A 13,710-nucleotide genomic window follows, 5' to 3' on the forward strand; every position below is an offset into this window, starting at 1 on the left:
GGATCAAGATATTCTTTTAAAAAATGCATATATGTGGGTGGAAGAAATCTTGCTAGGTGTAATATCCCAACAATTTTTTCAATTTATTTCCAATTACAATCACAACAAGAACCTGTTAAGGTTAGAAAATGAAGATACAATAATGCTGAAATTGTAACCCTTCCACTTTCTGATCACCAAGTGCCCAATATGTGAAGGTGAGAGCATACGGTGTTGAGGGGATCGTTAGCTTCAAATAACTGGAAATAATACAATGCTTGGGCGGCAAGCCAGCCTCTTCCACTTTTCAGCGGGACATGGAAAATTTTAAAAATCACTTGACAGTAAACCAACCAAGGATGATGCAAGAAACTGAAGAACAATCACTCTACCGCTTACGCAACGAAAGGACTAGAAATGAAATAGCAATCAACTCCACCGCTTATTCAACGGGAGGACTGAAAATGAGATTACAATCAACTCAACCGCTTCTTCAGCGGGAGGACATAATTACAAAAAATAAGAAGGCGACAAGCCATCCTCTTCCACTTATTCAATGGGCCAAAGAACAACAATCCAAGTATATAGTTGTTACTACTACTAATCAACTTTACAATACAAACATGGATTACAAAATTACTAGAATCATTATCCAAACTAGGCGGCAAGGCCAACCTCTTCCACTTATGCAATGGGACTAAGAGAGTTCAAATAAATTGTTGCTAGTACTACTAACAAGCATTACAATATGATTCATCATGGATATTCAAATGCCAAAACCCAAACTAACAGCTGCAACTTATTACCAAGACTCTTCACACCACACCCATAGACTCACACACCTGAAAACCAGCATCAACCCCAAAAAACTAAATCTGATATGAATGAACAACAGGCTGGAAATACAGACCAGCAACATTAAAATCCTCACTAACACTTCTAAATCACTCCCCACATACTCAAATTATCTCTAAACACACTCCAAAGAACCCACACACTCTAAAACCAACTCCACACAAGGAAACATTACAAACTAACAATTTTTCAAATTTTGATATGCAACCCATGCACCGAAAACACACAAACCAGCAGCTTAGAAACTCACAAAAATGCTTGTAACTCTATTCACACTCAACAAAATGACCCCCAAATGGATGCAAATGAGAGATAAAAGACAGGCGATGAGATTAGAACCAACAAACTGCACCCAAAACCCCCAAATGAATTTATGCACGCATTCCCAGGCAGCCCAGCATGGTACGGCTAGGAAAGAAGTACGATTTGCATTTAAAAATTAAATACTCAACATTAAGCTCTACAAACTTACAGACTTGATCACCTGTGGCATAGGAAGAGAACAAGCCACTACCCAGAAGGATCTGACACACGAACTGAGAGTTATGAACTAAAACGTGCTACAGCCACACCAAAAACCAGCAACACTGGAATCCACACCACATTGAAAATCTGAAAATGCACACTAAAATCGAACCACACATTCAGAAGATCCAATCACAGCTAGGAGTGATATCTCACACTCGAAGTCTGTCAAGAGCCCTAGGAGGTATTCAACCTCGAAAATTGTCTGGAGTCAATCCGACAGCATAACAGTGTAAATTGTCTGAGATGCCAAAATGAGAGCCCAAGTCACTTATAACTTTTTGCAAGCCAAATTCAAATTCAAATGCACTCCAAATACGCCCAAACCAAATGTCATTCCATTTCATCCACATTTGGCATTGCATTTCATTTCATTTCATTGCACAAGTTCACCCAATTCACATTCACCGAAAATTGCCCTTTTTAATAAATATAAGTGTCATAAAATAAAGTGTAAAGTGGGCGCCCAACTATGACTTCCAAATAAAAAATATTACTAAGGCAATATACTTAGAAAATCACCCCATTTGCCTTGAGTTATACTTTAATTATTAACACCATGACGACCCCCTTGAAGTCATATGCAAATTTCGCCCAAATAGACTTAGGATAAAATTAATATTTTCTCCCTTCCTAAGTCGTCCATTCATAAAATAATCAAATATTAATACCTCATACCTAAGGTATTAATATATTAAAAATACCTTCTCCTCAAATACTGATTATTGTCAAATTGAGTCGGAGACTGAAGTGCTTGAAATCACCAATACTGAACTGAGTTGGGGCTCTGAACTGAACTGCTAAAAATAGCCATCTGAGTGAATACAGGATCCTGCCAAAATAATACTACCCGAAATAGCCATTGAGCTGAGCTGCAGAATCCTTGCCAAGAATAGCACCAAAAAAAGCTAAAAGACCAACTGCTCAAACTGACCTACCAAAAATAGCCATCTGAACAGGCCTGCTAACATCCTGCTAAAAATAGTACTTACTAAAAATAGCATACTGCTAAAAATAGTAAGTGTTTCCAAAGTGATTTTAACCACATTCTGAGCAGTCGTCACACTTACTAAAAATAGTAAGTTTGAAAAAAGTCATCCGATGCAGATGCATGTCGAACCATCTTGAAGCTCTCTGAAAACCCAGAAGGATTCCAGAATCCAAACTGTCAAACTCCCACATATAACCCTTTAAAACACCAAAGAATCCTCCTAGAAAATAGGAAACCCTAATTTATGCTCCCGACTAGCCTACGGGCCTCCGAAATAGGCTAACGGCCAAATGAACTAATCACTGCGGAGAAGGGGACATTACACTAAGACAACCTAGTAGGTGGGACAAGGATTTAATGGAACACAACATCATCAAAAAAGAGGGTATCACGAAAAAATCATCATCAAAGATACCATCAACAAGAACATCAAGATCAATAAGTTAAACAAGTCTTTTGGGAGCAAAACTCAATACAATTTGTGATACAAAAAATTGCAGTTTTTTTCAGAAGACTTTGTTTAATATTGTGGACCTTGAAATCCCGGGATCTTAAGTCAAATAAGCTACCACAAAAGATTGATATCATTACCATGGATATCGTCACTGATAATATTATCACCGACCATCATACTATAGATGGTAGTAAGGACAGTGCCTCAAACAACATTTAATTCTAAAAGCATAGTAAAGAAAACACAAACTAATATACAATTTAGAAAATAGAGAATTCGGAGACATACAGGATATGTCTTTGATAAGAATACTAAGTTCTCTAGGGATATGAGGCCACCACCCCTGCAAGATAGATGCCAAAATATGGTAAACATGACCAGTTGAATACAAATCATGATGCAGTAAATCAATCATGTGATTGTGAAATTGACAAAATGAAAACAAGATTTGAACTTTGATATATAATTTAAAGGTTTTTTTTAATTTTCCAAACAAAAAAGATCGATTCCATCCAAAAGATGTACCTCTACAAACAAATACCTGAAATCAGTAGAAGGATCTGTTCCCTGCCATCCCATTTCCTTCCATTGTTCAGAAATCAACCCACTAAATTCTAGCCCTGGGAAAGCGGCATGCCACAGTTCCTTTAGTCCCTCCTATAAAATAAGACAAAGAGTTAGCTATACTACTTGATAGAATGTGAAAATAGTATAACCAAATTCATATCATCTTCATTTTCTTTTCTCACATCTGAATCTTCCATTACAGAATTAAAAAAGGAATATTATAACATACAAAAGCTGCCCAAATTATTTTAGATAAAGAGGCATTATTGACTCAACGGACAGCAGACAAAATGTCAATTGTCATTGAAAAAAAAGTAGCTTTAGGTTGGGAAAATTGCAAAAATCAACTACCAAAAAGCACATAGGAAAACTAATTTAAAATAGATTTATATGTTATTTTTTAAATCATATTAAGGAAATAAATTAGTTGCTTTTTTCAGACAACTGGGAGGAACATATACACAATTTAAGATGAAAGCATCAACCTCCTTAAGAAATAAAGGGAGAAGTTGTTTCTTAAAGCAGATTTAAAGCAAGAATGAATTGATTTTAGGCTATTTGAGGTGTTTGTTTCCTATTTGCAAACAATGCTGGGCTTTAAAAGATTATTATATTATTATTTGATCCCCAAAGTTGCCTCTGAAAGCTTATAAATAAGTGCACTGAGCACATAATTTGAAATGATAATTAATGTTAGACTTATGCTACAAACATTGTTAGCCAAGTTGCTGTACTTTTGTGAAACTTATTGAGTGTTGGTAGAACTCGTGCCCATGCTACAGAAGCCATTGTTCAACAAAAGTAATTGTGTAATAACAGAAAGTTTGCAATTTCATTAATTAAATTGACAAAAGACTATTTTTGGTTAAGCTTCATATTCGCAAAATCTGTCTTTCCAAATTTTAGCGTTGTATTCACTTTAACTATTTATTTCATGAAACTGTGAGGTGTTCATTCATCTAACTCATTATCATTGATGTAGATTTATTGGTCTTTGATTCAGCCAATAATCAACATTCATCTATGTTTTTTCCTTTAAAAGCTGTCACAATTGAATACTGGTCTCTATATCAACTAGCAGGAAGTTGTCTTTGTGCTTGAATTAGTTTACTCTCCTTGGATCTGAAAATCTCATTGCAAATCTTGACTATTGATAGTTTGGCACTTGCATCTAGGGCAAAAGCATAGTCAGTTAGCAATATACATTTATACAAAATCTCCATTTATAAACTTGTATAGTTTGAGTAAGTGTAAATCTGTATATAACTTTAGGTTTTAGGTTTAGTCAATCTCGGGGAGCTTCACCTTATAATTTGAACAATGGTTCTATTATATGTGTTGTTCCATTTTGTGTTGTCTAGCAATAAACAAATTTAAACACTAACAAAGATTGAAACTTACTTTTGAGAGTACAAGATGGAGGAAGAATGTTTATGATTAGGCAAAGAAGGCCATTAGGGATTTCTAGTATTTTTCTAGCCTGACATTCAATATTCTAGGTCTCCATATCAACAAGATATGGGGGATGTCATTACAATTGTAAGTCTTAGATTCAAAGACCTATCATATGAAGATTTGAAGATCAATTATCTGAAGGATGTAAAACTTAACATGACTAATGTTTGACAACACTATCAAGAGTGAACAAATATTGGATGCGTTGACATGTTAGATGGGTGTATGGATAGAAAGAGCCCTAATCCTATCAACTTCTTTGTCTCATCCGACATTGGCACTATCTTTCTAAAATTTGTTGATGAGTTGGATAGGGTCAAATCTAGAAAGGTTTTATTGAAGTTGCTTGATCGGGTGATCATTGACATATGGCCACAAAATGTGGTCCAAATTATTATAGATAATGCCACTACTATTGTTGCTATTGAGAAACTTCTAAAGGAAAAGGATACCACTCTATTTTGGAGCCAATGCATGGCACACTATCTTGATTTGACTATAAAGAACAATAGAAAACATGAATGGGTTAAGGAGATTTTATAGAAGGCCCACACAATAACAAAGTTCATTTACAATCACATGAGGGTGTCGAGAATGATGCACACCTTCATAGAGTGCAAGTAACTGTTTTAGCCAAGGGTGATGAGGTTCACTACTCACATCATTGCATTGCATACTCTTTGCCAACAAGAAAGTGAATTTAAAATGAATGTTCATTTTGAAAGCGTGGTTGGAATGTAGTTTTGCCAGTCAAATGGATGGCTGAACTATGGCAAACTACATTTTTCCTACAAGTTTTTGGGATGAGGTAGAGTAGGCTGTCCAATTGTTAAAGCCTCTAGTAAGATTTTCGAGACTAGTCAATGAGGAGAAATCCCTCTTGGGCTATTTTTATAAGGTCATGGATAGAGACAAGGAGGTGATCAAAACTAGAACGGAGATTAATAGGACAAATAGATGCCATTGTGGCAGATAATCGATAACAAATGGGATCAACAAATGGATTCCCCCTCCATGTTGTTGGATCCTTTTTCAATCCATCATTGTTCTATAGCACCTACTATTGAGATGATGTGGAGGTCACCAAGGGCCTATTCACATGCATGGAGGGACTTATTCACACTCTAATAAGCTACATGAAGCTATGGGAGAGTTGCCTATATACAAACCAGGATTTCTTTCTCTAGTAAGGCTTCAATAAAAGGCAGGGCCACGTTCCAACCGGATAGAATCCAAAAATGTTTGAAAATTTCTCTATATTGTTCATGAGATTATTATGGATATGAAGTATTGACTAAATTGTAGATGATCAAACCTGGACTAAAATTTGTGCTTTTCAGCACAGTGGTAGGATTTTTTAGGCATACACACCAAAAACCTTCAATGGATGGCAATACATCTTTTAAGCCAATCATGCAATTCATTCAGTTGTGAACATTTTCAGAGTGTGTTTGAACACACATTCCAAGAAACACAATCATTTGATGCAACAATGCATGAATGATTTGGTGTTTGTTCACCACAACCTCCACCTTAAACTGCAATTGGTAATTACTTAAAAATTATAATTGTTGTTTTCATTCATTTCCAAAAGTTGATTTCTATTTTGTAGAGCTTATTTCGTGTAGACTGCTAATGTATGACCTCAATTTGGCAATATCAGGTAGTACCAAGCAAGATCAGCTGATTGAACTTGACAGACCTTGACAAAATCAATGCAAGTATTGAATGGATTGAAAATGATGAGGAGGAAGTTTTTTATGAGAAATATTTTAATCTCTTGGGAGAAGCTGAGTTTGACCCCTTGAGCTTCATCATCAAGACCTGCCATGTTGAAATATGTAGCTAAGATCGGATTCTAGTTTAAGTTATTCATGTAATTGGGCTGGGCCCCATTGTAACTTATAATAATAGGGAAGGCCCTATTTGGGCGTTCAACTTATGTATTATGTAATTGTTATGGGGCAAGACCTATCAAATATGTAGCTTGTAATTAGACCTTGACCTATATAATTGTAACGTGTAAAACTCTTGGCACAATATTCTTGCAAGCTGACTTGGGAAAGTTAAAGGGCTAAGTCGCCTATAAATACAAGGCATCAATCATTATTCATACACACATTCAGGAAATACAATCCCTATCATCTTTGTGATCAGTGAATTATACACAGAGGTTAGTGAATTACATTTAGAGGACAGCGAACCTTATCAAGGCACAGCGAACTCCCTTGAAGGACTGCGAACTGGTCTAAAGGGGGCAGCGAACATCATCTGAGGGTCAGCGAAACATCATCCTTGTGACAGCAGATCAATCTTGTAGACAACAACCTCAATCTGCCATCCTCCTTGCCACAACAACAGTTGTATTGCAGATAAGTTTATGATCGCTATCTGCCCTAGGGTTCTGTGCATATTTGCTGACAGCTTCATGTGTTGAAGCTCATTGTAAACTCAATTGGTTATTGCCTAATCTAGATCTTTGGTTGCTGGGTTTTTCCTCCAAAAGGGAGGTTTTCCCAAGGTACATGTGTGTTATGTGTATGATTTACTTTGCATTCTGATTTTCAATTCTATATTGCTAATCTGATTACTTAAAATCAACATGGTATCAGAGCTTGGTTTGAATTAGGTGTAATCAGATTGACTCTAATTATTTATCTTCTTTTTGCTCTTATCACTTCTTCAAGATGATGCACAGTCTCATAGTTGAAGATAGGTTGGATGGAGCATGCAACTTCACATCAAGATGGCGAAAGGAGAGTCCATCTTAGAGCACTTATGAGGATGTTGCCCATGACACCTTCAAAGGTCACATTGTAGCTGCAGTAACTGATTGTCTTTTGCTTGGCTAAAGATGTTGGCTTCAAGGTGGTTGTACATATGCCCGACTTGCCAAAAGTTGATATGGAGCGAAATATGACGAGCCTCACAGAGTTCCTTGAGAGTCCTTCCTCTAGGGCTGATGGCCTTAAGGTTTACCCTTCTTTAGTGATTCGTGGAACTGAACTCTATGATCTTTGGAAAGCTTCTCAGCTTTGAGCGATCCTTGAGTGTAAATATGATTGTCGCTGAAGATAGGCGATGTGTGATGGCGACGGCCGAAGGCCACACAGCCATCATCACTAGATGCTTCGGTATGGTTGGAAATTCCAATACTGAGTGAGAGTAGGAAGAACGTTGGTGGACCAGCCTATAAAGAGATAAGTATTTTCCATGGTTGAATAATGTTCTTGAATTTCTTCATATAGTTATTAATTCATGCTATAGCGAACCATGTATGATTCCAGCATTAATATTTCCCTTAGAATGCTTTTAGGACGGAGATTGCATTCTAGGGTGGATGAGCTTGATACATCCTGTGGGAGTCACGCAGGCTGAAGAATGGAGATGCAGCTTGCTGCCATGAGACTAAGTTGGTGGCTGAAGATGTTTTCTCAGAAAAAGAAGGCTATAACATTCAGAAGGAGCATGATGTTTCAGCTTCAGAGGGAGCTTGTTAGGCTCAGAGGGAGCCTGTTTCTTTCAGCTTCAAAGGAAGCTGCATTCTTTGGTTAATGCATTCTTCTATGGGAGAAGTTTGAGGTGAAAGTCCTCGTTCCACCCTCTGCGAATAGGTATGGTGGAGCCACCCTCTGCGAGTAGGCATGGTGGTGTTGCATTCTTCTCTAGGAGAAGTCTGAGGTTAGAGCCCTCGTTCCACCCTCTGCGAGTAGGCATGGTGGACCCACCCTCTGCGAGTAGGTATGGTGGGTATCATTGAAGAAATTCCACCCTCTGCGAGTAGGCATGGTGGTCCCGCCCTCTACGAGTAGGTATGGTGGGTATCATGGAAGAAATTTCATGATGGGTTCGTTCACCCTCTGGGAGTAGCTATGGTGAACGTATCATGTGTTTCATCCATGGGAGTAGCCATGGTGGTAGCCTCTATGTGACTTGATTATTCATAGAATCCTCTCTAGCTAAGAGGGAGTGTTGAAATATGTAGCTAAGATCGGATTCTAGTTTAAGTTATTCATGTAATTGGGTTGGGCCCCATTGTAACTTATAATAATAGGGCAGGCCCTATTTGGGCATTCAACTTATGTATTATGTAATTGTTATGGGGCAAGACCTATCAAATATGTAGCTTGTAATTAGACCTTGACCTATATAATTGTAACGTGTAAAACTCTTGGCATAATATTCTTGATTATGCCAAGAATTCTTGGCATAATATTCTTGACCTATATAATTGTAACGTGTAAAACTCTATGTGACTTGATTATTCATAGAATCCTCTCTAGCTAAGAGGGAGTGTTGAAATATGTAGCTAAGATCGGATTCTAGTTTAAGTTATTCATGTAATTGGGTTGGGCCCCATTATAACTTATAATAATAGGGCAGGCCCTATTTGGGCGTTCAACTTATGTATTATGTAATTGTTATGGGGCAAGACCTATCAAATATGTAGCTTGTAATTAGACCTTGACCTATATAATTGTAACGTGTAAAACTCTTGGCATAATATTCTTGATTATGCCAAGAATTCTTGGCATAATATTCTTGACCTATATAATTGTAATGTGTAAAACTCTATGTGACTTGATTATTCATAGAATCCTCTCTAGCTAAGAGGGAGTGTTGAAATATGTAGCTAAGATCAGATTCTAGTTTAAGTTATTCATGTAATTGGGCTGGGCCCCATTGTAACTTATAATAATAGGGCAGGCCCTATTTGGGCGTTCAACTTATGTATTATGTAATTGTTATGGGGCAAGACCTATCAAATATGTAGCTTGTAATTAGACCTTGACCTATATAATTGTAACGTGTAAAACTCTTGGCATAATATTCTTGCAAGCCGACTTGGGAAAGTTAAAGGGCTAAGTCGCCTATAAATACAAGGCATCAATCATTATTCATACACACATTCAGGAAATACAATCCCTATCTTCTCTGTGATCAGCGAATTATACTTAGAGGTTAGCGAATTACATTTAGAGGACAGCGAACCTTATCAAGGCACAGTGAACTCCCTTGAAGGACTATGAACTGGTCTAAAGGGGGCAGCGAACATCATCTGAGGGTCAGCGAAACATCATCCTTGTGACAGCAGATCATTCTTGTAGACAGCAACCTCAATCTGCCATCCTCCTTGCCACAGCAACAGTTGTATTGCAGATAAGTTTATGATTGCTATCTGCCCTAGGGTTCTGTACATATTTGCTGACAGCTTCATGTGTTGAAGCTCATTGTAAACTCAATTGGTTATTGCCTAATCTAGATCTTTGGTTGCTGAGTTTTTCCTCCAAGAGGGAGGTTTTCCCAGGGTACATGTGTGTTATGTGTATGATTTACTTTGCATTCTGATTTTCCATTCTATATTGCTAATCTGATTACTTAAAATCAACATGCCACACTCTAGTATAGCATACTGCAGCAGCGAGAGACATTGGCTCAGTACATTTTTTGTTCTTTTGTGTTATTTTGTACTTCAAAGCTGAACTATGTACTTGCAGTATGTTATCATATAGTAATGAACTATCATACTATATCACTATGCATTGTGTAATGTAATTGGGAATCTGAAAATTAATGAAAAAATATATATTCAAAAATTTATGTTGTAAGTTCTCATTTCTCTTTGCTATCCCTACGTCAATGCAATTACATTGCCTTTAAATTGGAGAAAAAAATAGAACTTTTGTCACTTTTCCAAGTTTTTTTATAGTTTTTTCTGTGATTTTTGGATTCCATATTAAATGTGGATATTTTGAAAAAATCTGTCTTTTGGTTTGCCAATTTATTGATGAGGGAAATGGACATGGAAATGGATCCTTTTATAGTCCACAATACCAGGTGATCTGTTTTTGGGTCTACAAATGGCTTAGAGTATATGGGACTACCACGTACTCCATGCAAGAGGCACCTAATTGTGCTACAAATGAGGCGTACATACCCTACACCCTACAGGATTTGAACTTGTGATCTCTTTTTCAAGAGTAGAAGTTCTCCACCATTAGGCCAATTGGGAAGTACCTACCATGAGAAAGATTTTTGCTATAATGGGCCAAATTGCATGTTTGTATAGCTCCAGAAGGCTAACTTATCCTATTAAAGTGCAATTTGGCAAATAAAAGGTACAATGCAACATATGCTTATAAAAAAAGAGGAAGCAATTTCACCTGCCGGCTGCCACCCAGAATTTAGCATTTCATCGCTGGATGGCACCTAAACGGAGGACTATTGACAATCAGAAAGATCCAGAGCAGCCTGTGGGAGCATCAAGATTCACTTAGATAGGATCAAAACCATCCCTTTTCCCAAGGAGAGGAACCACTTTCATTTTCACAAATATCCACTTCATTAGGAACAAGAGCAATTTTGCCTCCCTCGGTTTCTTCATTTTCTTGTCACCAAGTGGCAAAATCCGAAATACTTTGTCTTCATTTTATTGTCAGCAAGTTGAATGGTTCTAAATGAGTCCACCAGAAATCAAGAGTGCAAAGCTCCAACATCATAAGGGATGAGGCTAGGATGGTGCCCTGGACAAATTTGGTGGAATGGACACCCCTCAATCCTTGACTCTTAGCTGAAGAGGTTCAGCCTATGGATTGTGCTCCCATATTGGGTAGCTACACAAATCTGGATTTGTTTAAAACCTTCCATCAAAAATAAAAAATAAAAAGTAAAAACTTGAATTAACAGCATCAAGTTCAGAGAACCAGATAAGTGCTTCAAATGTTGGAAGCACATAACCAGAAGGTTTAACCCCTGCAGCATCAGCATACATCCTCAACCTAAACCTAGCATCATTTCCAGTCACAGATTCAATAAGGAGATAGTAAATTGTGGGAAAACAGGGTTGGAGATTCACAGCATTTGGGGAGTACTAGTGTAATACATTTGTCTCACAGAGTATTAACAATAATTCTGCACCTACAATAGCCCCGGATCCTTTATCCCAAATAAAAGCACTTGCCCTTTATAGATTCAAGAATGAAACACTAGGAATTTTTCCAAGTATGTGGGAAATTTTTGACTTAAATTCAAAGGGACGATTTGAATTTCACTTCCTGTACCGTATGCATCTTACTTGTCAACACCTTCAAATGTCAACCCAAACACCTTACAGAACATTACAAATTTTGGACGCATTGGAAAGGAAAGCAAAAATGCTCTCTTACTCTACTTTCCATTTCATTTTCCATCAGCTGGGATTCAATTTGTGTCTTGTGAATCAGAAACAAAGGAATTATTTTTAGGAAATCATTCCTTATCTTAATCTTCCTTTCATCATAAGCAAACAAGACGCGTCGTGAATAAAAATCAACACGGTACCAACATATAGCTACACTGTTGTTATAATCCATCTTCTTAACTTGAAAATTTGACCTCACAAGGAATTATTTAGATCCTTTTGTATTTTAAACAAATAAGTCATAATTATAAGATAATTCAAACGCAAGATTATTCTTCATTATAAGCTACATCTACTGTGAAAAAAACCTCATAGCATATTAGAATTTGAGAAAATGTGATGCCCATGAAATAAAACTTACAGAAAGGAAACATGACTGCTTAAAATAAAGAAGAGAGCATGAGAAAGATTCCACATACAAATCGGGAGAATTAAAATGATAGTTTTGCAAACATTTCTTTTAGCAAATTGAAAAGAAGTTGAGAAGACCATTACAACAAAAATCCTAACTGAAATTTCTTAAACACTTTGGCATATCAGTTTCTGTTTATCAAGTTCAAACTTTAATACAAGAGACCAAACATGTAATTTGAGTTGTCACCCATTCAAAATGGTTATGAGATGTTGCATAATATTGAATCTCATGCTAGGCAGACAATTTCAAAAGATTACCTGATGATCAGTTCTTGTGCTATCAAAAGAAACTTCTAGGCGATGCCGCAATCTCTGCAATTTTTTCTCCTGAAAATAAATCATGATTCATTTATGAACTCAAAATTCAGAATTAATCCAGCAACACTACAGCATGACAGCATAATTGAAAAATAAGACTGAAGAGAAAGCAACAATAACTAACAGTGCTGAGAGTCTCGTTGCTCTGAGAAGACATTTTTTTTCTGCCCTATAACCTTGAAGATCAAATGGAAGATTAAAAATAATCAAACAGTGCCTCGAATTTTCCTTGAAAAGGATGTAGCACATTTTCACACGCTATATTCAAACAAAGGAAAAATGTCAGCTAAAGGATGAGCGCTTTTGTAAATGTCAAGATAATCTAGTTTCAAAAACTAGTCCACAAAATGGAACCAACCAATGATGGTGAAAATTTGAAAATAACACATGAATGACATCAACAATTTGACAAGTGGCACTTTGAATATCCCAAACATATTACTTCTTTAATAAGCTATGCAAAATGGACAAATAATTAAAATTCCAGTTAGCTGCAATTTATAATTACTTTCAAAAATAATAATTTAACTTTATCAAGTATCTCCATCTTTGTTAAATAAAACTAGGGGAAGAGCACCAGTCGTCGTTATAGCTAACTTTGCGCACCCACAGATCCTAAACGGTACATCGAATTTTGAATTATTTTTTTTGGTTGTTTTCGTATGCGACTTAACTGCTTAAACCTATTGATTTGGCTTTTGGGTAGTAACAATCCAATCTCTACGGGTCGTTATGCCTCGAAAGGTCAAAAAGTGGCCATTTCAAAGTGCCCCCTGATACTTGACCTCTTTTACGCCAATACCCGCACAGCGAAAGGTCAATATCCATTTATAAAATACCTAAAAAGTAATATGTTTTTCACCTTTTTATAAAAAATAATTAACCTAAAAAATTTATGTTATGCATATAATTAAAAATATGAGGAATATAAAAATGTTTTAAATGGGTGGTCAAAAAACATGTTGACCACCC

At 36.6% G+C, this 13,710-nt stretch overlaps 1 protein-coding gene across 3 annotated transcripts in view; it reads right to left on the bottom strand.

The window, feature by feature from the left end:
- LOC131060775 (uncharacterized) overlaps positions 1-13,017 on the bottom strand; it is a 64,948-nt gene extending 51,931 nt beyond the window's left edge. The window contains exons 1-4 of one of the 3 annotated variants that reach the window (XM_057994165.2): positions 12,863-13,017; positions 12,679-12,747; positions 3,346-3,461; positions 3,093-3,147 (exon numbers count right to left, since the gene is read on the bottom strand). In XM_057994165.2, coding sequence (XP_057850148.1) covers positions 3,093-3,147; positions 3,346-3,461; positions 12,679-12,747; positions 12,863-12,895 — 273 coding nt within the window. In that variant the 5' untranslated portion in view covers positions 12,896-13,017. Of the gene's footprint in view, positions 1-3,092; positions 3,148-3,345; positions 3,462-12,678; positions 12,748-12,858 lie in introns of all 3 variants that reach the window. The other 2 variants (XM_057994164.2, XM_057994162.2) reach the window with 2 other exon arrangements.
- Positions 13,018-13,710: the final 693 nt, after the last annotated feature.

This window comes from Cryptomeria japonica, chromosome 10, assembly GCF_030272615.1.
Source record: "Cryptomeria japonica chromosome 10, Sugi_1.0, whole genome shotgun sequence".
Classification (NCBI taxonomy): domain Eukaryota; kingdom Viridiplantae; phylum Streptophyta; class Pinopsida; order Cupressales; family Cupressaceae; genus Cryptomeria; species Cryptomeria japonica.